Source organism: Aspergillus lucknowensis (genome assembly GCF_044049455.1).
Source record: "Aspergillus lucknowensis strain CBS 449.75 chromosome Unknown BJX67scaffold_2, whole genome shotgun sequence".
In the NCBI taxonomy this organism is placed as follows: Eukaryota; Fungi; Ascomycota; class Eurotiomycetes; order Eurotiales; family Aspergillaceae; genus Aspergillus; species Aspergillus lucknowensis.
In genome coordinates, this window is record NW_027263546.1 from 1060160 (window position 1) to 1084853 (window position 24694).

General features: G+C 52.9%; 10 protein-coding genes across 10 annotated transcripts; 3 read left to right on the forward strand and 7 right to left on the reverse strand.

Annotated features, from left to right (window-relative positions):
* Positions 1-61: 61 nt before the first annotated feature.
* Positions 62-3749, reverse strand: BJX67DRAFT_369529 (uncharacterized protein; the record flags this gene model as incomplete). The annotated part of the gene is made up of 3 exons (XM_071030771.1): positions 62-749; positions 857-1310; positions 1793-3749. The coding sequence occupies 3 exons, from the start codon at positions 3747-3749 to the stop codon at positions 62-64; spliced, it is 3099 nt and encodes a 1032-aa protein (XP_070891137.1).
* Positions 3750-5172: 1423 nt separating this feature from the next.
* BJX67DRAFT_376992 (GPI anchored serine-threonine rich protein) lies at positions 5173-5798 on the reverse strand (the record flags this gene model as incomplete). Its single annotated transcript, XM_071031998.1, has 3 exons — positions 5173-5452; positions 5528-5626; positions 5683-5798. 3 exons carry the CDS (start codon positions 5796-5798, stop codon positions 5173-5175), a joined length of 495 nt encoding a protein of 164 aa, XP_070891138.1.
* A 790-nt stretch (positions 5799-6588) lies between these two features.
* On the reverse strand, positions 6589-10629 carry BJX67DRAFT_341668 (NEDD4 family E3 ubiquitin-protein ligase). The gene is made up of 10 exons (XM_071027923.1): positions 10118-10629; positions 9994-10016; positions 9853-9891; positions 9676-9781; positions 9481-9614; positions 8161-9379; positions 7819-8112; positions 7629-7766; positions 7180-7575; positions 6589-7125 (listed from the first exon to the last, which is right to left on the reverse strand). The coding sequence occupies exons 1-10, from the start codon at positions 10138-10140 to the stop codon at positions 7026-7028; spliced, it is 2472 nt and encodes an 823-aa protein (XP_070891139.1). The 5' UTR covers positions 10141-10629; the 3' UTR covers positions 6589-7025.
* A 781-nt stretch (positions 10630-11410) lies between these two features.
* BJX67DRAFT_101519 (polyadenylate-binding protein) lies at positions 11411-12586 on the reverse strand. The gene is made up of 4 exons (XM_071024198.1): positions 12439-12586; positions 12024-12280; positions 11846-11933; positions 11411-11790 (listed from the first exon to the last, which is right to left on the reverse strand). The coding sequence occupies exons 1-4, from the start codon at positions 12505-12507 to the stop codon at positions 11647-11649; spliced, it is 558 nt and encodes a 185-aa protein (XP_070891140.1). The 5' UTR covers positions 12508-12586; the 3' UTR covers positions 11411-11646.
* Positions 12587-13103: 517 nt separating this feature from the next.
* Positions 13104-14202, reverse strand: BJX67DRAFT_341685 (vacuolar protein sorting-associated protein 29). Its single transcript, XM_071027924.1, has 5 exons — positions 14108-14202; positions 13917-14040; positions 13839-13853; positions 13349-13762; positions 13104-13295 (listed from the first exon to the last, which is right to left on the reverse strand). Exons 2-5 carry the CDS (start codon positions 13971-13973, stop codon positions 13179-13181), a joined length of 603 nt encoding a protein of 200 aa, XP_070891141.1. The 5' UTR covers positions 13974-14040; positions 14108-14202; the 3' UTR covers positions 13104-13178.
* Positions 14203-15093: 891 nt separating this feature from the next.
* BJX67DRAFT_376995 (alanine--glyoxylate transaminase) lies at positions 15094-16336 on the forward strand (the record flags this gene model as incomplete). The annotated part of the gene is made up of 2 exons (XM_071031999.1): positions 15094-15182; positions 15265-16336. The coding sequence occupies 2 exons, from the start codon at positions 15094-15096 to the stop codon at positions 16334-16336; spliced, it is 1161 nt and encodes a 386-aa protein (XP_070891142.1).
* A 1354-nt stretch (positions 16337-17690) lies between these two features.
* On the reverse strand, positions 17691-20134 carry nemA (Nem1-Spo7 phosphatase catalytic subunit NEM1). The gene is made up of 3 exons (XM_071027925.1): positions 19814-20134; positions 18233-19672; positions 17691-18173 (listed from the first exon to the last, which is right to left on the reverse strand). Exons 2-3 carry the CDS (start codon positions 19629-19631, stop codon positions 18028-18030), a joined length of 1545 nt encoding a protein of 514 aa, XP_070891143.1. The 5' UTR covers positions 19632-19672; positions 19814-20134; the 3' UTR covers positions 17691-18027.
* Positions 20135-20415: 281 nt separating this feature from the next.
* BJX67DRAFT_376997 (translation initiation factor eIF2B subunit beta) lies at positions 20416-21894 on the forward strand (the record flags this gene model as incomplete). Its single annotated transcript, XM_071032000.1, has 4 exons — positions 20416-20513; positions 20568-20863; positions 20925-21765; positions 21822-21894. The coding sequence occupies 4 exons, from the start codon at positions 20416-20418 to the stop codon at positions 21892-21894; spliced, it is 1308 nt and encodes a 435-aa protein (XP_070891144.1).
* rps23 (40S ribosomal protein uS12) lies at positions 21744-23329 on the reverse strand. Its single transcript, XM_071027926.1, has 2 exons — positions 22730-23329; positions 21744-22603 (listed from the first exon to the last, which is right to left on the reverse strand). Exons 1-2 carry the CDS (start codon positions 22986-22988, stop codon positions 22425-22427), a joined length of 438 nt encoding a protein of 145 aa, XP_070891145.1. The 5' UTR covers positions 22989-23329; the 3' UTR covers positions 21744-22424.
* A 143-nt stretch (positions 23330-23472) lies between these two features.
* On the forward strand, positions 23473-24623 carry BJX67DRAFT_101796 (DUF5315 domain-containing protein). Its single transcript, XM_071024199.1, has one exon. It carries the CDS (start codon positions 23532-23534, stop codon positions 24282-24284), a length of 753 nt encoding a protein of 250 aa, XP_070891146.1. The 5' UTR covers positions 23473-23531; the 3' UTR covers positions 24285-24623.
* Positions 24624-24694: the final 71 nt, after the last annotated feature.

A 24694-nucleotide genomic window follows, 5' to 3' on the forward strand; every position in this document is an offset into this window, starting at 1 on the left:
AGCTGTAGTCTGCCTGTACATTGTTGAAGATTGCTGTACCTCTCCCGTAGACAAATGAGTATCAAGCACGAAGCGAGCTATTACCTACTGTCCTCCTCCTCTTCCTCCTGCTTCCATCCTCATCCTCGTCCCTGTCCTCGTTTCGACCATCTTGCTTTCCTTCCTCGACATCCTCCGTTCCCTCTCCTCGATTCTTGGCCAAATACCCAGAATCTTCAATGTGCCTGACCACAAACGCCACCCTCTCCACATCAGCACAAGAAACGCCGGAAGCCCCCTTCTCCCCTTCTCCATCCAACCGCCCCCTCAACCCTCGCACAGCGCCCCAGAGACGCCGATACTCAGGAACATTATACTTAACATTCAGCTCCCCATTCTGACGCACCTCTTTCTTCCCGCCCGTTTCACCCTTCACCCAGATCCCCTCAGCAGAAAGAGACGGATACACACCGGCACAGAGCCAGAGATACACGTCGTCGCTGTAGAAGGGTATCTCTGCGGGCGAGGCAATCGATAGAATTAGCGACGCCGTGGCCGGGCCGACGCCGCGGAGGGGGGACGTGAGAGCTTCAAGGCGTCGATCGATCTGAGTCCACTCTTCAGCGGCGGTCGCAGCAGCAGCGTTATCCCCGGGTTTAACTGGGGGAGGCGGAGGCGGCTCGAAGGCAGCTGCTGTCGCTGTCTGGATCGCCCGTTCTTGGTTCGAGCTGATCATGCTGAGGAGGGTTGGGCGGTAGATGCCGTGTTTTCTGGGTGTAGTTAGTTAGACCTTTCTCTCTCTCTCTCTCTCTCTCTCTCTCCCCCCACACGAGACTGGAAGAAGAAGAAGGAGGGGGAGGGGGAGGAAGTGACGTACAATTTCCACTCCATCAACTTCACGGCTTCCTCCTTCAAGAGGTAGGCCTCTCCACTACCACGACCGGCACCAGCACCAGCACCTTCCTGTCGTCGCCCTCGAACAACCGCAGGCAACTGCTCATATCGCCACCAATCCAGCTCCCAGAACCCGCGAACCGCGGCCTCAACCTGCGCCGCTGTGTCGTGATCGAGCCACGCTTGCCAGCGGTCCTCTGCCGATTTTCCATCGGAGGCTGAGCCTGATTCTTTAGCCACTGACGCTGATGATGATGGGGAGGGCAAGGGCGCCTCTCGTTTCTGTTTCTGTTTCTGTTTTGGCTTTGGCTTTGGCTTTGATTTTGTCTTGGTTTGTCTTGCGAGGGCTTTGTTGCGCGCGACGCGCTTGGTGGTTTCTTCGTAGTGTGCGAGGAGTGTGGTGAATGTTTGCAGGGTTATTGTTGCTGGGTTGAGATCTGCGTCCATGGTGGTTATTGAATATTGACAGTTGATTCTTGTTTATTGGGCTGGGTGGTGTACACTGTAAATGTGTGTTCGTTGTTGCTTGTGGTGTTGAATGTGGCTCGACTAGGGTGGGACGGAAGGGTCTGAGAGTCGGTCGACCCCTCCCGAGTCCATGGTAAAGCTCAACGCTCTTGTGCTCTTTTGGTTATTTATACGAGAGAACAATAATTCAGGCGATCAATTTGCTTGCGCATTGAGTATAATCATCGAGTCGTCATGTCAACCATAGCAGCTCAGCAACGCTGAGCAGACAGCCCCAACGAGGCTATCTAACATATCATTTCATACAAAGAGTAGAAGAGAAGAGATACACATTGGAACAAGGAATTCGTCCTTAGTCTTCAAACAATAGCGGAGAAAATCTATGTTTATCGTCGCTTGCTATCCTTCTTGCCCTTGCCTGGACTCGAGCTTGGACTGACAAAGCTCACACGCTTCTCGTCTTTCCCCCGACTCAGCGGGACAACCGAAGACGGCATGTACTGCGCCTTCTTTCTGATGTTGCCGCGCTGCAATGGCTTGCCACCACTGGCCATTCCGACGCCCGGCTTGGGGTTCGAATCGTTAGTGGTTGTTGACCCCGTCGCGTCCTCGTCGTCCTCTACATCAATAAGACTGAACTCGCCCTCACCATCCTCTGCTTCAGATGAGCTGGGGCCCGGACTGTCCGAGTCAGATGCTGCTTCAAAGTCGTCATCGTCGCTCACGAGGCTTGGGGCTTGATTGGACTCCACAGTGTTCGGACTCAGATCGGTCCCATCAACGTCCCGCAACTCATTCATCTGAGAGCCGGCCGGCGCATAAGGAGATTGATAAGGCGCCGGGGGTCGGGTAGGCGTCAACGTTTCAAGAGAAAAAGGCTTGTGGTTGGGCTTCTCAACACCCTTATGGCCGTCGGGTCGCCGAGAGGCAGTCTGTGAAACAGTAGTCCGCATTGGCTGCCGCCCGGCACGCGTCGAAAGCGGTTTCGTGCTGGCTTGTGCCTCCGCAGACGGCGATGTTGGATCCGACTCTGATTCGGCCTCTTCGGAAGAGTATCCGTCGAGGTCAACGGCAATCTTCGCCTCGCCAACCAGCTGGCCGAGATCAAGCCCCACACCCCGTAGTTGCATCAAGGAAGAGAGATGAGGAGTATCCTCCGAGGCAGTAAACGACTCACTTGAGGCGTTTGCCGTGGGAGTTTTTGGTCCAAGCGGCGTTTGGGACGAAGTCCGAGGTGTTTCCACCGTGGATAGACTGCGGCTTTGAGATGGCGTTCTCGAAGTTGAATCGATCACGTGAGCTGAGCGAATCAGGGGATGGACAAAGCCAGGAGTGACCCCGGCGGGAGGTTCAGTCTTGCCGCCAACCACGGCGCCAGCGTCATCTACTTCCACGGGCTCTCCGGATGCAACCGCTGCAGCGTCATGGCTCGCAAAGTTGCGGTTATGGGCGATGCGGCAGTGGTTGATGAAGCCTTGAGTGCTAGAGAAGTTATCTCTCCGACAATCTAGGCAGACAAGTTTGACGAGGACGTTGTCCGACTTCCGTCGGATAATCATGGGGCCAGCTCTTTCTTTGGGCGCCGGGTAACCGCTTGGGAGGGATTGGAGCTTCGCTCCAGTGGATCCTCTTTGAGGTCTTGTTGACTTGCCGGCGAGATAAGTAGTATCGATGGGGTTTCCGCGGGTCGAACGTCCTTCTAGAGGAGTCATAGCACCAATACCCAGGGGCGTTGCGGGTTCAACCTCCCCTCCATCAAAGCGGGGATCCGATAGCAACCACCTAGCGTAGTGGCGAGTGTACGGGCCATCTGCAACTCCCCAGGGCGCTGGAGAGAGCGGTGCAGGTCCATTTCCAGGAGCCCAAACCGACATTCCTGTGCCACTGCTGACAGATTGAGACGAGCCAGCAGCTTGCGAACCAGGGTAGGGAATTTCCGCACATCGTCGCAACTGTTCCAATGCGACCTGGCATTTGGCGATCTCCTGATCGATTAACCGTAGCTCGTTGTGTTTCAATAGGACCTCGAGGCTTAGCTGTGCTTCCAAGGTCTCGCGCAACCTGTCCACGTCCACTTTACGCGCCGTGGGCTTCTGGTTTTCGCGCGCCGGAAGAGACGGATCAGACTGACTTTCATCGCGCAAGGCAGGGGACGAGTCTGGAGCGCGCTCGGATGGCCGATCGGTTGGTGACCTCGTTGGTATGCTCGCTGCTTCCTCTTTGGGCGCGGAAGAGTGCTGCTGGGCAGAGACCTGCTTAGAAGGGGCGTCTCCTGTTCGTAGCTTCGTCGCGACCGGAACATCTCCACCCGTTGTTGAGTCGCTCGAGTCGGAGCGTTTGCGCTTCAACTGGGGCAGCGCGAAGCCGTTGACGCCAGGAGCAGCGCAGTGGGGAGCGGTGGCGAGCATCTTGATCTCTTCGGCCATTACCTTGTTCCCCCCGATTGCGGAGGTCCAGGAAGGAAGCAGCCGAAACATGCCATGCGAGGTGTTGGGTGGCGACGAAGGGCGAGGTTGAGGTGTAAGCAATGCAGGGATGCGATGCGACACGTCCTGTCTCAGAAGGAGGGGAAGGAGACGGAGGAGAGGGAGAGGTTCAAGAAAGGGAAAATAAAATTATTTGACGAGCGTCAAAGCGATGCACCAGTGCATGCGAAGCGCGATGTTGATCTTGAAGGTTAAGAATGTCGAAATGAGGCGACCAGTTCGATCCAGGAGTGAGCGAGTGAGCGTTGGCGTCGGCGATCCGTTGGGCGTTTGCGACCGGCGGGAACAGGAAAACGGGCAGCAGCAGCAGAGCAAGGGGGAAGGAGCAGAGTGGCCCAACACAGGCAGGCAGAAAAGCAATACAAGGCGGAATAAATAGGTATTATATTCAGTTTGGAAACGCGGAACGCGATAGAAGACAGAAGACAAGGGTACAAAAGGTAGCAGATCGAAAGCAGCAGCAGAGGTAGGGATAGTTGGGCAGAGTCGGAGAGGACAGGATCGCTGTCGGGAAATGGGGGAAGCACACCGGGGGTCCACGGCGGTTTGGGAGGCAAAGAGACGAGACGGTTGGGTGTGGCGTTGTCTATTAATAACGGAAATGGCAGAACAGGAACAGGCAGCAGGAGAAGCACGTATCGTCTTGCGTCGGGAGGAGAGAGAGTCCGTCCAGGGACTGGGGAGAAGGAGAATAGGGGGTCGAAAGTTGTATGGGGATGAGAGGAAGGGGGAAAGGGAAGCTGGGAGAAGAGGAGGGAAGACGCGCAATTCGGGACGATGAACAGGAGAGACTCTGCTGGCGGGGGGCAAAGCGATGATTGGCGCAGCAGAAAGATACAAAGAGATGTTTCTTCCTGACACGTCAAATCAGCTCAACTGTCGGGCCTGGACTGGGCCATGGTTCAGCGCAGTCTTGGTCCGGCGACCGTGTGTCAGTCTGTAATCATGACTTCATCAGCCACTGGCAGAGAGCTGTTTACCTCCATGTCTTTCGTGGATCTCCGAGGCAATCCAGAGATCAGTGTGGCTGACCCATGGTCTTCCCCTACACATGGCTCCCTCAAGGCCATTGTTCTGGCCATCGTCCTCAGTTTTACACCGCGCTCGGGATTCCTGTTTCAGAATGAAATCCCCCAAACCGGACTAGCGTGGATTGTCACGGACGCACTCGCGACTTGGCGCTGCAGCCTAACGGAAACCCCATCGAAGATCCTCACGCATTTGGGACACTAGAAGTTGGCCTTGAATTCCTCCGAGAAGCAGTTTCTTACATCGACTATCAGCCCGAGCACGATTCTGACTGGTATCCCTACCCCCGAGAAGCCATCGTCAACTACCACGTAGACTAGGCAAATGCGCCCAACACAGCCAGCCCAAGTCCAACCACAGCTCCCAACCCCAGATCCACCCCCACATTTCCAACCGCCGCGCCGTCTGATGTCTCTGGCGATGCAGGCCCGTCGCCCGTTGGTGAAGACGTATTCGAAGTCGCCGTGCTAGTACTAGTGCTCGTAGTCCTGGTGGAAGTGGTGGTGGACGAGAACATGCCCGCGGCATTGCAGTACGAGACCTTTTGCTGCTGGACGCCGTTGCGTCCGCCATCACCGGGGCAGTTGTTGTAGCATCTTTTGTACCACGCAAGGTTGTGTTAGATGGTTGTTTTCATAGGGGCACGACGATATGAGAGCTTGGGGAGGTACGTTAGCAGGTTGTTGGTCTGCTCGCAGAGACAGTCCCATTCGTTGGCGCCGCAGGCGTCGACTTGGCGTTGGATGGACTTGATGCAGGTGTCGAGAATTCTGGGGAAGTTGGATAGTCAGTTGAGGACCCCGACTACGATGGGATGGAAACGTACGTCTGAGCATCGCAGGGGCTTCCAGTCCCACCAGGTGCGGTATTGGAAGTCTCAGGTTCCTGTGCGAGGACAGAAACAGAGGCCGCGAGGAGGGAGAGCGTCGATAGGACACGCATCTTGCTTGTTGGCTCTTGTTCTCGATCCCTTAAGATACCAGTGGTAGTGTTTGTTCGCTGTAGTTGTGAAGAGGGAGAGATGAGGAGAGACAGGAAGAAACCCTCCATGTGTCTGCATGGGGAAAGGTTTTTATAAACCTGGGATAGAGTAACACCAGATAGGGAGGTAAATCACCGTTTGAGGTGATTATTTGCTACGTCCGGAGAGTCGGAGGCCCCTTCGAGGCTAGCCGGGGAAATATTGAGAAGATGCAGGAAACAAGGCTCGCTACATGAAGTTAAACATGCTCACATATACTATGTCATCCTCTCAGTTGAATCCAATCTACCCTCAGCAACATCATAGAGTGCTACTGGTACAGCGTTCGTCTTGAGATCCACGAAGCAAGACGTCCAGTAAATTTCGGTTGTACCTGCGGTGGCTGTCGCAGCGGTTACACCATAATGATATCGAGCAATCGGCGGACAATCCTGAAAGCTTCACAACCGACGACAATTAGCGGCTTAGCACCGCGCATCGAGGCGGATATATTTGGAATCCTGTCCAAATTGAGTAACCCAAGCTTTGAAACCAGGACAGAGTTCGGATTTCTCGATTGGACCCGTCACAGTTATATGTCAGATCCCGGCCGACTCTTGGAAGAGAGAGCGACAGTTTGACGTTTTGGGATGAGATGGCTGAGAAGTGATCTTGCTTTCCTCACAAGAGTCCCCGTCTCTCTGCCTTTGGCTACGGTACCTTGTCGCAGAATCCTTTATTGACGAGAGGAATACATGGCCAAGAGCGTGATTTAGAGTAATGCCGAATTCGGTTTATGCGTCGGCGTCGCGATGGCGGAGAGTACTAAGCGTAGTCCATGTTCTTGGAAATAATACAAGTATATACAAGTCCACCACAACCAGGTTAACAATATAGATAAATCAAGCTGAACGATACCATGTGCCCAGGTGTGAAGACCTCATTGCAACGCGTGCCCTGTTCTCCTCCAAAGAATGACCGGGGAATAAGGAAATAAGTACCTGCACCATGAACGGGAGAAACGACTGGATAGGCTAGGGATGGACTCGAGGGTATGGCATGACCCTGGGCATTGTTCCGCGCGGAAAGAGAGTAAATTTCTGGACTTCTCTCTTGCTTGTATCGGTGATGTGGCCGAAGGTATTCAGAAGGGTTGAATGCATATCTGCTACACAGTCTTCTCCGGCGATGCAGGTGAATGCAGCAGTCTACTCTTGTCCGAAACCTAACGTCTCCTCCACCGCAATGGACAGTTTATTCTCTAGAATTTCGTGGGTCTTGTACGGCGGAAGATCCAGACGGTTGAAACTAGGAATGGTTAGCTGTAGGGTATCGACAATATGGACCTTATATTTAACGCACCATGTATGAGACTTTGGAAGGGCGATTGGATCTCCAGATTTCTCGATCGTGAACCGTCTCGGACCGTCAGAGCCCTGGAGATCCTTGAAACCGTTAACTGGAATGCGGGATGTACCCGTAGTAAACTGGAGCAGACGAGACTTCTGTTCCGCATCCCAGGTGCGGACAATCTTCCAGAAGTTCTGGATTACTTCATCCTGCTCCTGGTAGCCGCGGTAGTCTGTGTGCTTCTTCCAATCATCGACATCGATATCAGCAATACCACCAATCAGCAGCTCCAGCTCGCGCTCATCAAAAACGTTGACCAAATCAGCCGGGATCAACTCGTTAAAGCCGGACATGAAGGCGTTGAACTGTTCCTCCACCCGCTTCACGATCTTCCATTCCGTGACCAGCCTCCACTTGTCAGCCTTACCTGTCAATAAACACTGTCGGAGATGGAAACTTACTCAACATATTCATGCTTGTTCTCGTTTGTCACAGGTATATCCTCGCCACCGGGTTTCAGCTCGATTGTACGACGCTCTCCAAACTTTTCATCATCTACCGTGAACGTCAAGTCAATGATGCCCTCAATATCGTTCTCTCTGTTGATCATTAGCAGCTAAATCAGAAAAGGTAAGGAAGAAGGAATCGTACAGAGTCCATGCCAGATTTCGGTGTAGATCTTCGTCAACACCCTCCATATCTTGCAAAGATACCTTTTTTCGGAGCATCATTTTGTAGAACGCTCCAATGAAGAATGAGTCGAGGAATCGACGGTGGAAAATCGCCAACCCAACGACCCGCCCAATAAACTTGAAGTAGTTCAGATGTTCGGGGTTGACACCTGAGTGGGGATTAATTTGCAGGGTATAATTATCGTGCGCTGAGTACTCAAAAAGACAGTAGAAAGGATTAAACATTTCGTGAGAAAGGAGGAAGAAGAATTCACTGCGCTGATTAGCGTTGGATATCAAAAAGCTGATACGGGGACCTTACCGGGAGAGACCACCGTAATCCAGGCCATCTTCACCGTCAAATTTGATCATCAGACGCTTTTTCAGATCAGAAGCACTCTGGCGCATGATTTCGGCGTAAGAGTCTTCGAATATGTTGTTCCGCCGCACCTTGACATGGCATTGTCCGGACATGATGCGCAGTGCTGGTTGCGAGCGGAAGTAGATCAATTTCCGTCTGAAGTCACGCTTATACTGTGGAACGCCTTGGTCTAGCGACGACGGAAGGCGTGGATCATCCCATGTGGTTGTCTTGGTGTTGTGGTCAACGAAATACACACGAGCAGTGTTCGTGAGACGCATTTCCCAGCCACTGGGTAGCGGACCCAATTGAGATACGGGTTGCTGTTGAATGGTAGTATTGTTCCCGCCAGCGTTCTGGCCATACATTCGAATAAACTGCTGCCGCCGAGGATCGACCCAGGTTGTGGTGCGGGTGTTGTGGTCAACGAAATACGGCCGGCCCTCGGGTGTGGTTCGCTGTTCCCAACCAGGTGGAAGCTCACCAGTGCCTGCAGTGGTAGCTCCCGTGGCCATCATGGATACCATATTGCTACTGCTGGTACTGCTGCCGCCAGCAGGCGGGGTTTGAGCTTGGGGCTGCGAATCTGACAGATTCGGTGAGCTTGCACCAGTCCTGTCTTCGGGAAGCATTCGGTTCTGGTGGGCTCTCCTCTCCAACTGCATGTTGGCCTCCCGCTGCGTGCGTTGCGTTTGCTCATTGTAGTTCGCGGATGGTCTGTTCCAGGTGGTGGTTCGAGTATTATGGTCAACATAATACGTCCTTCCCAGGTTATCCTCGCGTCGCTCCCAGCCCGCTGGTAGCCGACCCTGGTTATCCTCGAACGAACTAAGATTAGGGCGAGACGTAGGTTGTCCATTGGGAATCGGCGGCACACCGTTGGGAGGTGCGGTGACCTGGCTGGTTGGCCTGGTGGCAGACGGGATGCGCTGGGGATTCAGAGATGCACTCGAGGCGGTTGCCGATTGATCAACGGGGCTAGGGCCAACAGACGGAACAGACGGTGTCGGTTGAATCGGCGGGACAAGCCCACTGGATGTTGAAGATCCAAGTTGTGTTCGATGCAGACCATTTGCTTGGTTGGGATTGGGGGCGCTGAGGTTAGTGGACAGATTAATGATAAGCTTTCCATGCACAACAAGATTATCATTGGATTTCTTCAAATCTCTCGTGTGCATCTCTGTCCAAACGCAAATTACACGATCAGTCAATATATCCAAAAACCAGGCAGCGTGAACGAGGCTGATAATGTGGAGATTATCGGAAAGGGACGTCACGTACCATCACCGCCCATCTGTAAATCGATGACATCTCCAATACGCATGTTGATGACGCCGAGAAACCCTTGATCCTTCTTCTTGAATTTCTTCTGGTCGAATATCTGGATTGCAAGGATACTATCTTCATTGACTCGTCTGAACATGACACGATAGCAATCAGTACTCGCAGGATTGGGACGGGAGTGGGGAAACTCACAGGTCGAACATCTCATTCCAGTATGGGTTCAGCGTCTTCTTGATCACGGATGTCGTGTGCGTCTGTTCGCCTCCAACGGTAGCCACCGCAAAGGGATCAGGGAGACCTGTGGAGATACAATTAGGTTTACTATAGCGTAGAGAGGCCACAGTCGATCCGGGATCACGGGAAACATACGGAAAACATCGCGCTTATATAGCCCATCCGCAGCGATAACTGTCCAGAAGTAGCGTCCGGTTAGTCTCCGTCCGAAACATGGCTATTTGCATCAAGACAAGATTGTCCGATAGAAGGCGGGGGGGTAGGCTGATGGCTTACTCGTAACCCTGAGATTTGGTTGGCTGAACAATTCTCCTTGTTAGTATCAACAATTCTCACATCCGCAAGCAGAACCCGGCCACGGAACGAGAGAAAAGCCAGATGGCGCTGCAAGGGAACTCACGCAGGCAGATTGGACCCCATCATGCACAGAAGTTATCCAGTCGATAGAGAACACGCCTCCGGGTGCAAAATGCCGATGAAGGCACGCCTAGAAAGGAATTTGCCGCGTGCGCATCCACCACAGTGTAGAAAGATAAACGTCCGACGATAGCGATGACCGTCCGAGGAGAGGATCGGGGGCAGATCGGAGAGCGGAAGAGAAGGGAGGGAAAAAGGGCGGTGGGTGGTGGGAAAGGCCAAAGGGTTGGAGGGTTGGAGGAAGTTGAAGTCGTTGACAGTCGCAGCCAACTCGAGGAGGAACGTGAGGAGCTCAGACGAAGGCGTGGAGTGACTGCGGAAGGACTTCCACGGCGGTCGTAGTGCCGTTGAAATGGGGCTGAGCAAGAGGGTCACCACTTGCAGTTGGATGGGAGTTCAGATCCCACTGTTGGCAGTCCTGACGTTGCGGTGCCGGAGCCAATCAGGTGCGGGCGAGGGGCTCGTCAGGCTGGGTGTGCCCGTGGCAAGAGGAACGCCGAAGGAGGGGGGCTCTGATTCATTCCGAATACGATTCACCAAATCCTGATGTGAGCAAAACCAAAGAGACAGTCTCCGAATTCTCCGTCAGCGCAGGGGAGTGTTTCGGGTCGGTGATGGTATTACAGCGCCACAGCAGGGGTTATTGATATATTAATATCGCTGGCGATCTCATGTCCGCCAATTCTCAAGTCCGCAAGTATTTTTTCTCATGGACCCGGACCCGAAAACGCTCAAAACCGGCCGCAGTCCTCTTCTCACCAATCTTGTCTCTCAATTACAATCTGTTGACGCTCGATGGTCCAGAGACTGAGCCAAGATGACTCGGCTCTGACAACTCCTGCAGCGCTCCGATGAAAGATCCAGACCTCGCAAGGCAACAGAATTCTTAGCAAGCAAGAAATCACCGGGTGCTAAGTCGGGTACACTGAGGACTACGACACCTCGAGGAGGGCTTCTTCCCCATGTTCTCCCACTGGAACCTTGAAAGTCTTCGTCATTGCCGAACTTAGCCTCTAGCTGTGACTTGCAAGTGTCACTCATGAGACGCCAGCCCTCGCCGAGTAGTCATCACTGCAACCACGAACGCTCATGCTCAGTACCTAGATGGTTTTCTTGGAAAAAGACAAGCCTGCTCTCGTTCGATATAGCATACGATTCGGCCGGCCGCCCAACTCTGGCAAATAACCCTGGGACTGTTCATGTTTCGTGTCTTGATCATGGCCTCTAGCTCTCGGTCTCGTAGTTATTCAAAATATGACAGCAATTGACATCAGAAAATCCCTTCCGCCATCTTGCCTGGTTCACCCAAACGCGGATGATTATCATACATTAGTACAGCCCGGTCTCCAACTCCAGAGACGCCGTCCATGAAAAGTTGACAACAGAGGTCCGATAGTATCCAACACTGGGGGTTCCATGCCACGGACGAATATTTGTGTCCCTTTCCGATGGGGCCGGCTTGAATATCTGCCACGCTGTTCATGAATTCTCTTAGATGTACGTGGAATTATATTAATAGGGTGCAAAGCCTCGTCCGCGACCCCGGTAACCGCCGCGATAGCCCCCACGGGGAAATCCACGACCGTATCCGCGGCCGCGGCCCCTACCCCGTCCTCGACTGCCCATACCAGGGAGATTAGTGCGCTTGGGAACGACCTGGAAATAGCCATTAGCATTTTAAGGGACGCTTCCTTGGGCATTATAAGCTCACCTTAAGATTCCGACCACGGAAGACACTCTCGTTTAGAACAAGGGCCTGGGCGACAAGGCTAGGCTCGGCGAATTCCACGTAGGCATAGCTATATCGCCAAGTCAGCGAGCATTCCAAAATTTGCAAAATATCAACAAACAGTTGATATTATGTTCGTGTGATGCGATTCAGCACATACCCTTTGGGCTGACCCGAAAACTTGTCGAGGAGGATGGTAACGCGATTGATCGAGCCGCAGCTCTGGAAGTGTGCTTGAATCTCCTCCGGAGAGGCTCCGTAATCCACATTGCCGACGAAGATACTCCGTGCATCAATCTCTTCCTTATCTTCCCGCAGATTCTCAGACTGTTGGTCCAGTGTAGCTTGCATTTCTCGTAACTTCGCGGCTTCGGATTCCATCTCAGCCACCCGTCGCTTCATGGCCTCGATCTCTTCCTGAAGAAATGGATATTCATATTAGCTTGGCCCCATGGAAGTAAACGGACAGTGGTGTGGGAGATGTCTCGAAGGAAAGGCGCAAACGAGCGCGCAGACGAGAGAAGCTCCTTGTTTCCTGCTGCTTCACACACTGTCGCTTCAGCTATGAACCTTACCTCATCGTCACCTCCCTCCTCATGAGTATCCAGACGCTCATCCTTGACTTCATTTTCCTCAGTAGCCATTCTGAAACGACGCGTTGTACTTCTCCCAGTGGTCAGGCGCTGAGTACCAACGTTGGCGGAACGAAACTTGAAGCTCTCCACCGGTTTTGCGTTGCGGATTCCGGCAGTAAAATGTCTCAAAGGAAAGTGGACACCAAAGAAGCGGGGTAGAGTTCGAGTCAATCCCAACTCAACAGGAGGGAAGCAAAGCAGTTATGTGATCGATGGGGAATGATAGAAGACCTGAAGTGAATGTGATGCTTGTGTTCGATCAAGCCCGATGGCAATGCTTCTCTTTCTGGTCTAGCGCATCTTTCCCGCTCTGTTGATCAGGCCCAGCCATTGCATCACTCTACTTTTATGGAATATCTCGATGCACACAGTCTTTGTCTCGGACTGGGGCTGACAGTCTTCTATTTCAGATTTGGTTGCTCCCGCCGTGGCATCGGACTCGACCATAAAGTCTGGAAAGAAGGAGCCTTCCAACTTATTGCTTGTCTTGGCGCTTTTTGGAACACAAGCAAGGCCGACAAGATTAGCTACCGCACAGGGAAATGAGGCTATTTGCGCAGTGTACGAAGAAAAGATAAACTTAACAATCGAGGAGAAAGAACTGATTCAAGTGGAACAGAATTTGTAATCGTAGTCGGTGTCTATAGCATATGTACATTGGGGGTATGAGAAGCGTCAGTTCATGAGGATGGGATATTGTTCTTGCGATAAGAGACTTTCTCGACCGCAACGGTCTCAGCACCATTGGCATCTGTCTTCAGCTGGTAAACGTATAACACGAGAACATCGCCTTGGATCTATCGGGTTGTTAGAGGGCACACCTTATTGCTAAGGCTGAGTTGACACTCACATCCATCAGACAGAAGCTCGGCGTTGGCTCTTCTCCTTCAGCCCAATATCCAGAGCTCAAAGCGCCTGTTGCGCTACCAGGGTTCACGAAGAATCTCCCTTCCATTTCAAACGCTTCAAAGCGATGGGTGCCACCCCACAGCAGTATATCTACATCCATCTGGCGGGCCGCGATAAGCAGCGCGTCCGCATCACCGGGCGGGATGATCGTGTGGCCATGCGTGAATCCAATCCTGAGACTTCCATGGGTAACAACTTTCGACAAGGGCAGGTTGGGAGAGTCGACGTCAAAGTCGCCTTTGACTAATTGGAGGTCCGGCGCAACTTGGCGGAGAAGCTCGAATGTATTGCGATCGGTAAGGTTACCTAGGCACAAAATTTGGCCGATCTTGCCTGGTGTGAGGAGCTTTTTGAACTGCGACAACGTCAATCAAGGGGATACTGTACAACTAGGGAGTAGCTGGTTTGGGTTGCGGCAGAGCTGTGCGCACCTTTGCCGGAAGATCCTGGAACGAAAGTTAGTGATATCCGCGTAGTGATTCGAGGGCCGCTCGAACTTTACTACATACAGGGGCTCTATCGGGGATGAAGAGGTCACCGATGACCAGGACGAGACGCGAGGTCATCTCGAGAGGAACGAACGGGTCAATGTCTCATTCCAGGAAGGGACTTTCTCAATATTCGCAACGCAAGCTCCCAAAGTTGTCAGCAAGAAAACAGCTCAGAGAATCTGAGAAGTAGCTGTCGGAGTCGCTGGTACCTAGAACGATTACGATGAAGCTATCGCGGGGAGAGCTGCGCCTGATCGTCAGCTTGCAGCCCTGAGCCCTAACTACCTACCATATATAGTTTAGTGTCTCTACTATGGCTGCATGCTGAGCGCAGGACTGGAACTGGATATGAAACCCAGGATTTGATAAACGCTGCTGTATCACACGTAGTATTACAACAAGAGTGCTCTTCAGAGATTCAGAACTCGATACCTTCCAAGGTCAGCCCCAGGAGCCTCGACTACCCCCGTGTGCACTACCGGTGGGCTCCGGCCTCCGCAGTGCCCCAGAATCCATATCTCCAAACAGCCTTCAGGAGTTTGAATAGAATAGCAAATTGCTAATAAGCATTGGAACCCGGCCTATCAGATGTATCCTTTTCATTACTTTTATATATTTCGTTGTCGAAGCTCACCGGAGGACAAGCTTGGAGACGGAAGGGTCCGCCCACGGAGGAGGCTTCTGGAAAAACACCGACGCCGGGGAGGAGAAAGGAGAAAAAAGAGTCATTTCGGTGGAGTCCCTTTCATTTGAGAGAAATCCGCCAAAAAATCAAGTCGGAGTTTGGGAACACTTTTCATTTTTGACTGAGTCTCCTTCAGAGTATCTGCAAAGTGCATACTTGAGTCCACACGTCGATTATCTTGTGAAAGCCACCGGCCCGAACAAGACTCTTCCGGTGATCCCCGAGAGTGCGCGCCTTGGTTCACTCCTCCATCGCAACGCAGGTCGACTTCCCCGCGGGCTCTCCCGTTGAGAGCCGACCCCTCGGGAAACTCTGGCGGGCACACGGACATCGCAGCGCCTGAGCCTGATCTCCAGACACCTGGATCAGCGACTCCCGCTGCCTGAGCTCAACACCCCCTTCTCGACCGAAAGGAACTCCCACGTCGCCGACGACGTCGAATATAAACCCCTCGATCGCTCTGCTCCCCCACTCGTCTCCCCTACCACCTCCGATTCCCAGCCTGCCAATATGTCAACTCAAGCCCCCCACCCCACCCTGCTCATTCCGGGTCCTATCGAATTCGATGATGCTGTTCTCCAGTCCATGTCCCATTATGCGTGAGTCAATGCCACCTTATCGGGTCGATATCCTACTGTAGTGTTTTTTTTTGGCTTGGACTGACCGTAGTTGAATCATCAGCGAGAGCCATGTCGCCCCCGGTTTCGTCAAGACATTCGGAGAGACATTGACCATGGTCCGGAAGCTCTTCCAGTCCACGAACCCCGCAGCGCAGCCGCTCGTGGTTTCTGGCAGTGGTACTTTGGGATGGGATGTCGTGGCCGCAAACCTCGTTGAGAAGGGCGAGAATGCTCTTGTTCTGCACTCCGGCTACTTCGCCGACTCATTCGCGGCCTGTTTGGAGACATACGGAGCCAACGCTACGCAACTCAAAGCTCCCATTGGTGACCGTCCGTCTTTCGAGGCAATTGAGCAGGCATTGAGGGAGAAGCCGTACAAGATCATTACCATTACCCACGTCGATACGTCGACTGGTGTCCTGAGCGACGTCAAGCGCGTGACGGAGATCGTCCGCCGTGTCAGCCCCCAAACTCTCGTGGTCGTAGATGGCGTGTGCAGTGTCGGGTGCGAGGAGATTGCCTTTGACGAGTGGGATCTGGACGTGGTCCTCACTGCAAGCCAGAAAGCCATCGGCTGCCCTCCGGGCCTCAGCATCCTCATGCTCTCTCCCCGGGCAATCGAGACCTTCAAGGCCCGCAAAACCCCTCCAGCCTCCTATTACTCCTCCCTGGCCAACTGGATCCCCATCATGCAAAACTACGAGAACTTGAAACCCTCCTACTTCGCTACCCCCTCCACCCAGCTCATCCATGCTCTCCACACTACCCTCTCCCAGATCACGTCACGGCCGATCAGAGAGCGCTTCGCTGCGCACCGTCAGGCGTCCGACCGTGTCAAGGCCGCCGTCGCCGAGCTCGGCCTGCAACAGCTGGCCTCCAAACCAGAGAACCAGGCTCACGCCATGACAGCCATCTGGCTCCCCGAGGGCCTGGCCCCACCAGATGTCCTCCCAGGCTTGTTGAAGCGCGGCGTCATCTTCGCTGCGGGCCTGCACAAGGAAGTCGCAACCAAGTACATCCGCTTCGGACACATGGGCGTCAGTATCACAGACCCCGCACGCGGTGATATCGACAAGGCCATTGCAGCTCTTAAGGAGGCAATTACCGATGCGAAGCAAGCTAAGGGACTTTAATGGCAAGACTAAATAGGTTATCTAAATTTAGAAATAAATCAACTCAAGCAAGATCGTGTATATGACCTGTCCGTCCTTTGTATACCGCTTGTATTTGATCTGCGGATAATCAGAAGTGTAACTCCGGAGCCATATGGGTAGAAATAACACCATTAGTACTAACAGACGGGACGAAATCTCCACTTCAGAAGGAGGCAGAACGAATAGACTGCTATTTGGTACGTGCTGACCTGTCATGCGCGGGTATATCGGGAATGTATAACTTAGGGCATTCTCCAGATATAGCGGGGAGGAGGGGGAACCACTTTAAGAAGCTGTGAGGAGCCTGAACTTTAGATAAATTCCATACCCTCAGTCACTAAGCAAACCCCGTCGTAGGTGACGATTCGATAGCTCATGAAGATGATTACCTGGTAATACTCAACAGGGCCTCGGGAAAATGATTTGATACCTGGTTCTGTCAGTAACCCCGCATAGTCGAGTTAACTTTGTGATTATTAGGGACCAAGCCTGACAGCTCTGAAGACATAAGAGAGTCTACTTGTTTCTACATTAGAGTATAAGACCTGAGAGAATCGAAGTGCCCGCAGAGGCCTGTTTCACTGCTCCTGTCCCTCCAAGCCCTACACTCCAACTGAACAAGTCAGCAGGGCCTTGTAGGTCCGAGAGTTAGGATGTCGCACACCTAGCCTGAGGTGCAGAGGGCGTGGGAGGAAACTGTGGATGCTCATTGGCTGGTGGATAGGAGCTTGGGGGAAATCGACCGTATCTTTGGGTATCTTGACGCTGGGCTGGTGACCACTTAGTCGCTTCATTTGAGGTATGGAAAATGATTTATGATATCCAGGCCTTTGCGCGTATGTTAACGTGTTCTCGCTCCAGCACGAGTAAATTGAAGAAGTTTGGGTTTGTTGGTTTCGTCGATAGTACAGAGTCGATCTTCAGTGTCTTGCAGGAACATGTAGACATTAAAATGCTCCTCTTCCTTAACGATACAGAGTCGACTTATATACTGACTGTAGTTTAGAGCATGAGAGTCATGCCATATCCGTCTCAAAGCTAGACTCTCCGAGTCGGTGCGTGCGCAGTCAGACGAGTCGTCCTTCACAAAAGCAGCGACGCCCGGAGGGGGGTTGCAGATTTAGTCACTACCTTTTGGCTGGCTTGCCATGTTGTTATTTCTGGCGGCAACATCTCCTGCGGCCGAGTTCGGAGGTCAACGCCGAGGTGGATCTCGGATCCATCCTTTTGAGAATGTATCGGAAAGGCATGATTAGGATCTTCACAAAGTACGCTCGGATATATCACCGATGAGTTTTCCGCGGAAAGCCCCGGCATGATAAGAGAAGTAGGATGGCATGGAGACTCTCGACTTGAATTCATTGCTTCGTCTAGGTAGTCACGACGTGGTGAATATTTCGGAGAGAAGAGAATATACAGACGATGAAAAGCAGGCATAATTAATGTAAACAATAACGCAGTAGTTGAGAATCGAAATGGGGGTATGGCTTGGGAGATAATAATAGGAATAAAACAACAATGCTAGGTAAACAACCGTCACGCTCGAATTGAACCAGACTGAATAGCCCCTCTTCTACAGTGAGGGGATGAGATGATTTATGCATTAGATGGACAACGCAAGACGTTGGATATCAGGTAGGCGTAGAATGCGGGTACGACGTAGGTCGTCGTCATAAACCGTCTGCTTCCCCTCTGCGCAGTGCCAGGAAGGCTCGGACGTCAGTGACGTGCTGCAGAGCCTCCAACATGGGCACGAGATGGAGTAGCCCGTTGTCCGTTGGGTCGTTGATCCAGCCCTCGATAGGAATAGCATTATCTGAGATTCTGCGTTAGCGGCTACCTTAGGTAGCAAACGAAGATGTTGACCCTGCGTACCTTCGTGGAAGATATAGCTCATAGGACTGTTATCTAAGATCATTACTTGGCTCAAGTCTGGCTCGACCGAACTTAGGTCTTTGATGTAGGCGCCATTCCGAAACGTACAGTGCTGACGATAATACCGCGCTTGGAAGTATTTCCGCTCTTGCTCAAGCCAGTCTATGACTGGATCGGCGTACTCTTGAACGCTCGCGGTGAAGACAACTAGCTTGTACCATTTGCAGATCTTGCGGAGAAATTCGTCACAGTGCGGCCGTTTGTGTACATAATATAGGATAGGATGCTGGGGTCCCAAGGTTGTAGGGGGGGCACCGGGGGCGAGTGCAGTCGTCATCGGTGTCGCTAGCTTTACCTCAACCATGTGGCCGCTAGACATGCGGCCACCTTTGGCAAGAGAATGAATTAACGTCTCGTCCAAATCCAGGATGAGGGTTTTCTGCGGCACTCTGGCGGCGTTTCGGCCAGCGGCGGTGTACGACGGTAGACGAGAGGGGATGAGCGGTCGTGGAGGAACTGGAGAGTGAGGATATCGAGTAGCCCTGTGTACTGATGAAGATGTAGGCGACTTCAAGCTTTCAGGATCGAGCGGGTTTTCAGAACCATTCCGCGGGGATTGGTCGAGGTCGGCGCTCCGCGCTCGACGTTGCCTTTGTCTCTGAAGAGCGTCCTCGTTGTTCAGCTTAATTCGAATAGATCTTCGCGGAGTAGAGTCATCTTTTGCCAAATCCTGGCTCGAGGTCTTCTTCAATGCGCGAGGCCGACTGCTTGTAAGCCCTTTCATTGCCCGGCGATCCCCTTCCGACTCTGAAGTACTCGTCGCGATGGATTCTCGCGACGAGGGACTTCTTAGTTTCCTCGCAGAGCTGGAACGGCGCTTGCCTTGCGTTGGCGTGGCATTTTTGTCCGGCGTCTTCGAGGTACCCGACGAAGAACCGACTAAAGACCGCTGGAGCTTTCTCACCGGCGTTAAGGGTGAGTAGCTCCCCGCCTCATCCCGAAAGCATTTGGCAACGTACACACCCGGTGCAGCCAAGGTTTCTAAGATAAACTTGATTGTCTCGGTAACCGCATCAAGGAGTCGTTGTGCCACCAGGCCCAAAGAACTCCCCGTAACAATTGTTTTGTCTTGCTGAAGCCCTGGTATTAACGGCGTTTTTTCATCGAATGCGTGTTCGTCATGGCTAACATCCTCCGCTGGAGGGGACGCATCGCCATTGGTCTTTTCATTGGTACCGGTTGTGTTGAAGTTGCTTTCGCTGTAGGATCGGAATTTCGCAAGGTCGCCCGGGGCAATTACGGGAGAGATGTCTCCTTGGGAACGAGATCGCTGGCGGATACGCTTCGGATTCGAAGACTGGCCAATGACTCGAGATGAGAGGATATTCAGCGAGTTCATCTTCCAATGCGGTTCACGGGCGTCTGAGCTGGCGCAGATATCTGTCGCGCGAGTTGTGGGCGTCAGCGATCACCGGCTCATTACGAGGTTGCGGACGACGCAGCCAGCGGCATGGGGGAAGGGGGACGGAGGGCATAGGATGAAAAACAAGAGGAAATAGGAGAGTTTAGGCTTGTACCAACCTCAATGCGCCGGTTGACAGCCCGACAGCCCGTGCCTCGAAACCACCAATCCTCGAGGGCGGGTTGTCTGGTGAGCGGAACGGGAGTGCAGTTGGGAGATCGAAGGCTACCTGGGCCGACAACTGGAGGCGCGAGGGATCAAGGTGGAGGGGAATCTGGACGGAAGACACCCTGGAGAGGAAGAGCACCGGTGCAGCTCAAACCAGAGAGGAGAAGTCGATGAGGAGTAAGGATGGGAGTCGGCGGCGGAAGACGGAATTGGGAGGGCCGAGCGAGAGAGCATGGAAGGGAGCCGTTTGGGGCCAAGCAAAAGCGCCGCCGCGCTGAGGTCCAGCGAAAAAGCGGGCAGAAAGTCCTCCACTTCCACTCAAGAATTTACCCCTCTGCCACGAATCTCCTTGTCTTTCCACCCCGCAAGGCATTCCATTTGACGCTTCGGGCCGGGAGTTCTTCGTCCCACAGACAGATTCCTCCCCCCGACGGGCGTAAAGGTACGTTGCAGGTGGTCAGGAGAAATTTCCCGACTCGTCGATCTTGACTCAGACTCCTGCTAATTGACGTACACCAGACGTACCCGATTAAGCACGATATCCACGGACGCCATGTCGCCCCCTTCTGCTCCATTGACGCCTGGGCTGGCGTCATTTTTAAAATCCTTGAAAACCAACCCAATCGATACCTCTATTGACAACCTGATCTCGTGCGTCGGACCATGCTTGAATGCTCTCGGTCTAGCGGTACTGATGTGAAGAAGACTTCTCAAACGAAGACAGATTCGGCACTCTAGATCATGCGCGACCGCGACCGCTTATCTTCTACGTAGCGTCGTCTCCGCCTGCAGAACGAGCGATGCCTCGAAACTCATTGAGAGGGTCCAGAGCGTGGGGAAACGGCTGATAGCTGCCCAGCCCAGAGAGATGGTCGTCGGGAATATTGTGAGGCGCGTGCTGGGGTTGATCCGAGATGAGGCAGAGGACGATCGGGACGGGGAGTTTAATTTGAGCGAAGCAGGCTCTGAGAGCCAACCGCAGACGCCTCGCGCATCAGACGGTAGGTCTTCCGGCCCTTGTTGATGGCATTGGGACATACCCTAAGTTGACTTGATTGGCAGACCCATCCGATTCTCTATATGGGCGGCACGACGGCTCCGCCTTAAAACCTCTATCTTCCTTGGCCGCTCACCCAATTTCCATGTTCAGTCTGCTCTCTCACCCAGAACCCGAACATTCACTACCCGGTACCCCAGGATCTGCCTCACCATCCGGACGCTCACCAGGACACACCCAGAACAACGATATCCGCGCCGAAGTCCTTGACGGAATCAACGAGATCATTGACGAGCTCGGTCAGGTAGACGACCAAATCTCAGCCTACGCGCTTGACCATATCCACTCGAACGAGATTATCCTTACACACACCTCATCAACTACCGTGCAGAAGTTCCTCCTCAAAGCCGCAGCCAAGCGAAAATTCACCGTCATCCACGCCGAATCATATCCTAACAACCACGAAGCGACGCACGCCACTGTGAGCGGGACGGCCACCAACGACGACGAACTTCTCAGCACCGAATCATTCCAAAAACCGCTAATCGCCCATGGAATAACGGTAATCCTCATCCCCGACTCGGCCGTCTTCGCCCTCATGTCTCGCGTCAACAAGGTTATCCTCGGAACACATTCTGTCCTCGCCAACGGCGGCCTCGTCGCTGCAGCAGGCACTCGTGTCATCGCTCGAGCAGCGAAGGTCCACCAAACCCCGGTTGTAGTCGTTAGCGGTGTCTATAAGCTTAGCCCTGTATATCCGTTCGACTTCGACTCTCTGATCGAATATGGTGACTCTAGTAAAGTTATCGGGTTTGAGGACGGGGATCTGGTGGAACAGATCGACGTCCAGAACCCGCTGTACGACTACGTCCCGGCAGAACTGGTTGACCTATACATCACGAACTTGTAAGTCGCCTTGCTTTACGCGTCTATCTTGAGGTAGCACTAACCTGGTTCTATAGGGGCGGGCATGCGCCCTCATACCTATACCGGATTGTCTCTGATCATTACCGGAAGGAGGACATCAGCTTCTAGAGCGTGGTTGTTGAGCAGGTTATGCAAGATAATAAATGCATTTTATAATGATTTACGAAATCAGGATTCGGTGTGTACAATGGATTTAAAGACGTGTAGGTGTTGGGGGTAACCCTCGGGACAGCATGCCACTCGATAGAATGCTTTGTAGTCGCATTCAAGTTGCTTGCGGACTGGATACCTAGTACGATGCCTCTCGAGCAATTGTTGCATGTCACGCTCCTCGTAATCAGCACAGGTCCTATTTTCTCCTGCTCACAGTTTTACAACCTTAATGAAACGAAAAACAGGTTTGAAGGATTTCTTGATTTTAGGGCCCTTCCCAAAGAAAATAAATCATGGCGCCGTCTTTTATGAAGTATATCAATCGTAGTATCTGCAATGGTTTTTTTGCAGGGTCATCCATCCTGAACCATGACTTCCTCCAGCTCCATAGATCATGTCTCCCAATGTTCAATGGAACGGGCCCCCTACTTCTGCTCGGATATCATTCTTGCGCCATCGCTCATCTCCCTTTGTCTTGGAGCCGTTTACGAGCGGGGCTTCTCCTTCTTCTCCTTCCACAGAGCCATCAGACCGACACCAGAGACCTTGACGACCTTGAAACGGACACCGGGAATATCACCCTTGGCCTTGCCCTTACGACCGAAACCAGCAAGGAGAACTTCGTCGTTCTCATCGATGAAGTTCAAGCAACCGTCGTTGGGGACTAAAGTAACCTCGTCAGTTGAAACCGTTCTCAAGCCAATTCTTCCATGCCTCTCTCTATTCAACTCCGGGATTATCCAATTTGACCACCGATACATAATATCATAGGAAATTTAAGGGCACCCACCGAAAGCAGTGACCTTCTTGCCGTTCTTGATCAGCTGGACCTTGACACACTTCCGAATGGCGGAGTTGGGCTGCTTGGCCTCGACACCGACCTTCTCGAGGACGATGCCCTTGGCGTGGGAGGCACCACCGAAGGGGGAGGACTTGTAGGCCGTACCGAGGAGGCGCTTCTTGTAGTGCAGATCGGCCCAGCGGTTCTCGCGGCGAGTGTTGGCGAGCTTGCGGGCGGCGTTCAAACCACGAGGCTTTCCCTTACCCATCTTGTCGGATTATGATCAAATGGACGGTTAACTGTGCGGATTCAAACGTTAGATATGAGTATCGTAAGATTTATCTCGTTCGTGTGGATGGAATTGTTGTATGGACTTGACTTGGTGGTGTGATATCGATTCAGAGCGGTAGGTTGCTGAGAGTGCGCGACGAATTGTTCCAGGGGGGATAGGAGGATATGTTCCTGTGCTGAATTTCGACGGCGACGAGAACGAACAACAAGTAAACTTACCGACTGATGGATATGTGCCGAACGGCTGGATGGGTGGTTGTCGAAAGTCGAAGGGGTCGAAGGGGTTCCTTTCACGGCCGGCAGTTCGCGAAACTCGGGGGCAGGACGAAAATGTTCTGCTGTGCGCCTCCGCCCTAAACGGCAGTTAAGCGAGGACCCGGACCGGAGAAACCATCCCCGCCGACTCGATAAGATAACGATAAGAGCAGGCCTTCTGGCTATCCTTCACCTTTCTTTGTATCATTGGGATGGCGTTCGGGAGAATGGGAGAGGCTCAATGAATCTCCGACACCTTTGAATTATGGATACCAACGCCACTGCCGATACCTTGAGGAAGGTGAACTCCCAGCGTCTTCCCCCTCCAGCTCTCTTCCAAGGCCCACCATCCCATAATGCGTCAACTCTCTCCCTTCAACCTCCCATACCGACGGTAGTTGCCCCCGGAGGTCGGGCTTCCCCGGTACCTCTTCTACACCGCAGGCGCTCCTCACCAAAGCCCCTCGATGCACCCGGCCTCTCCCCATTTCTGTCTCGCACCCAGTCAAAAGGGGAGGTAGACGGCTCCGATGCCCTCTGGGAGGAGATGCAAAGCGCGCTTTCTGATATCGAGGTTAGTGCGGCAGCTCGTGGGCATGTGTTTGGGGAGAAGCACTCCGAAGCTCTGGAAGATCTCCGGATGAAGCACCTCCGGCTGGCGCAAGCTTGGGCGCGTGGTGAAGCTGACGATGAGGCATCCGAGTCGAAAGCAGCGACGAAAATGCCTCCGTCTCCGAAAAGAGATTCGTGGCCAGCGGGCGACGCATCTAGAGAGGGGGATCAATCGGCTCGGAATCTCGACGAGGAAACAGAGAAGGACATCCAACTTGCCCGTGAGAGACGAGAAGCGAATGATCGGTACTTTGACCGAGTCAACAAGAGCGTTTTGGATGTGGTGGCTAAGTTGGAGGATATTGCGCAAGCTATGCGTACAATGGAGGCGGAGAGCAAGGATATTTGGAGTGAGGATGACAGTTTGAGTACTGCTACTCAGTCTACTGTGAACACGACAGGCTGAACATGTTTTGGTGGCTCTGACTATATTTACTACGCTTCCTCCCAGCTGTCGTCGGTCTGAAGGCTCACCTTCAGCTGTATTTCGTACACCGACACACCCGCCAAGGCCGATCAGTATACGCTACCCTTCAGATGGTCATCTTAGGCTTCCAAACGACGGACTACTCTCTCCAAACGCCTTGGGGAAGACTCGAAGCTCAGTGCCTTGGGTATACAATACTCACTCCTATGCCGACAATGTCACTTTTGCTACATGCTAAGGTACAGGGACTAGAAACTAGAGAAAAGCGCCAACGCTAGTCATACAAATAGTCTAAGGGTATCGGAGTCAAACGCTCGCATAAAGAGTCACAGCCCAAAATTTGAAATCCGAATTGACAAACAATGCTGCAAACTGGGTAGAAAGGAGGA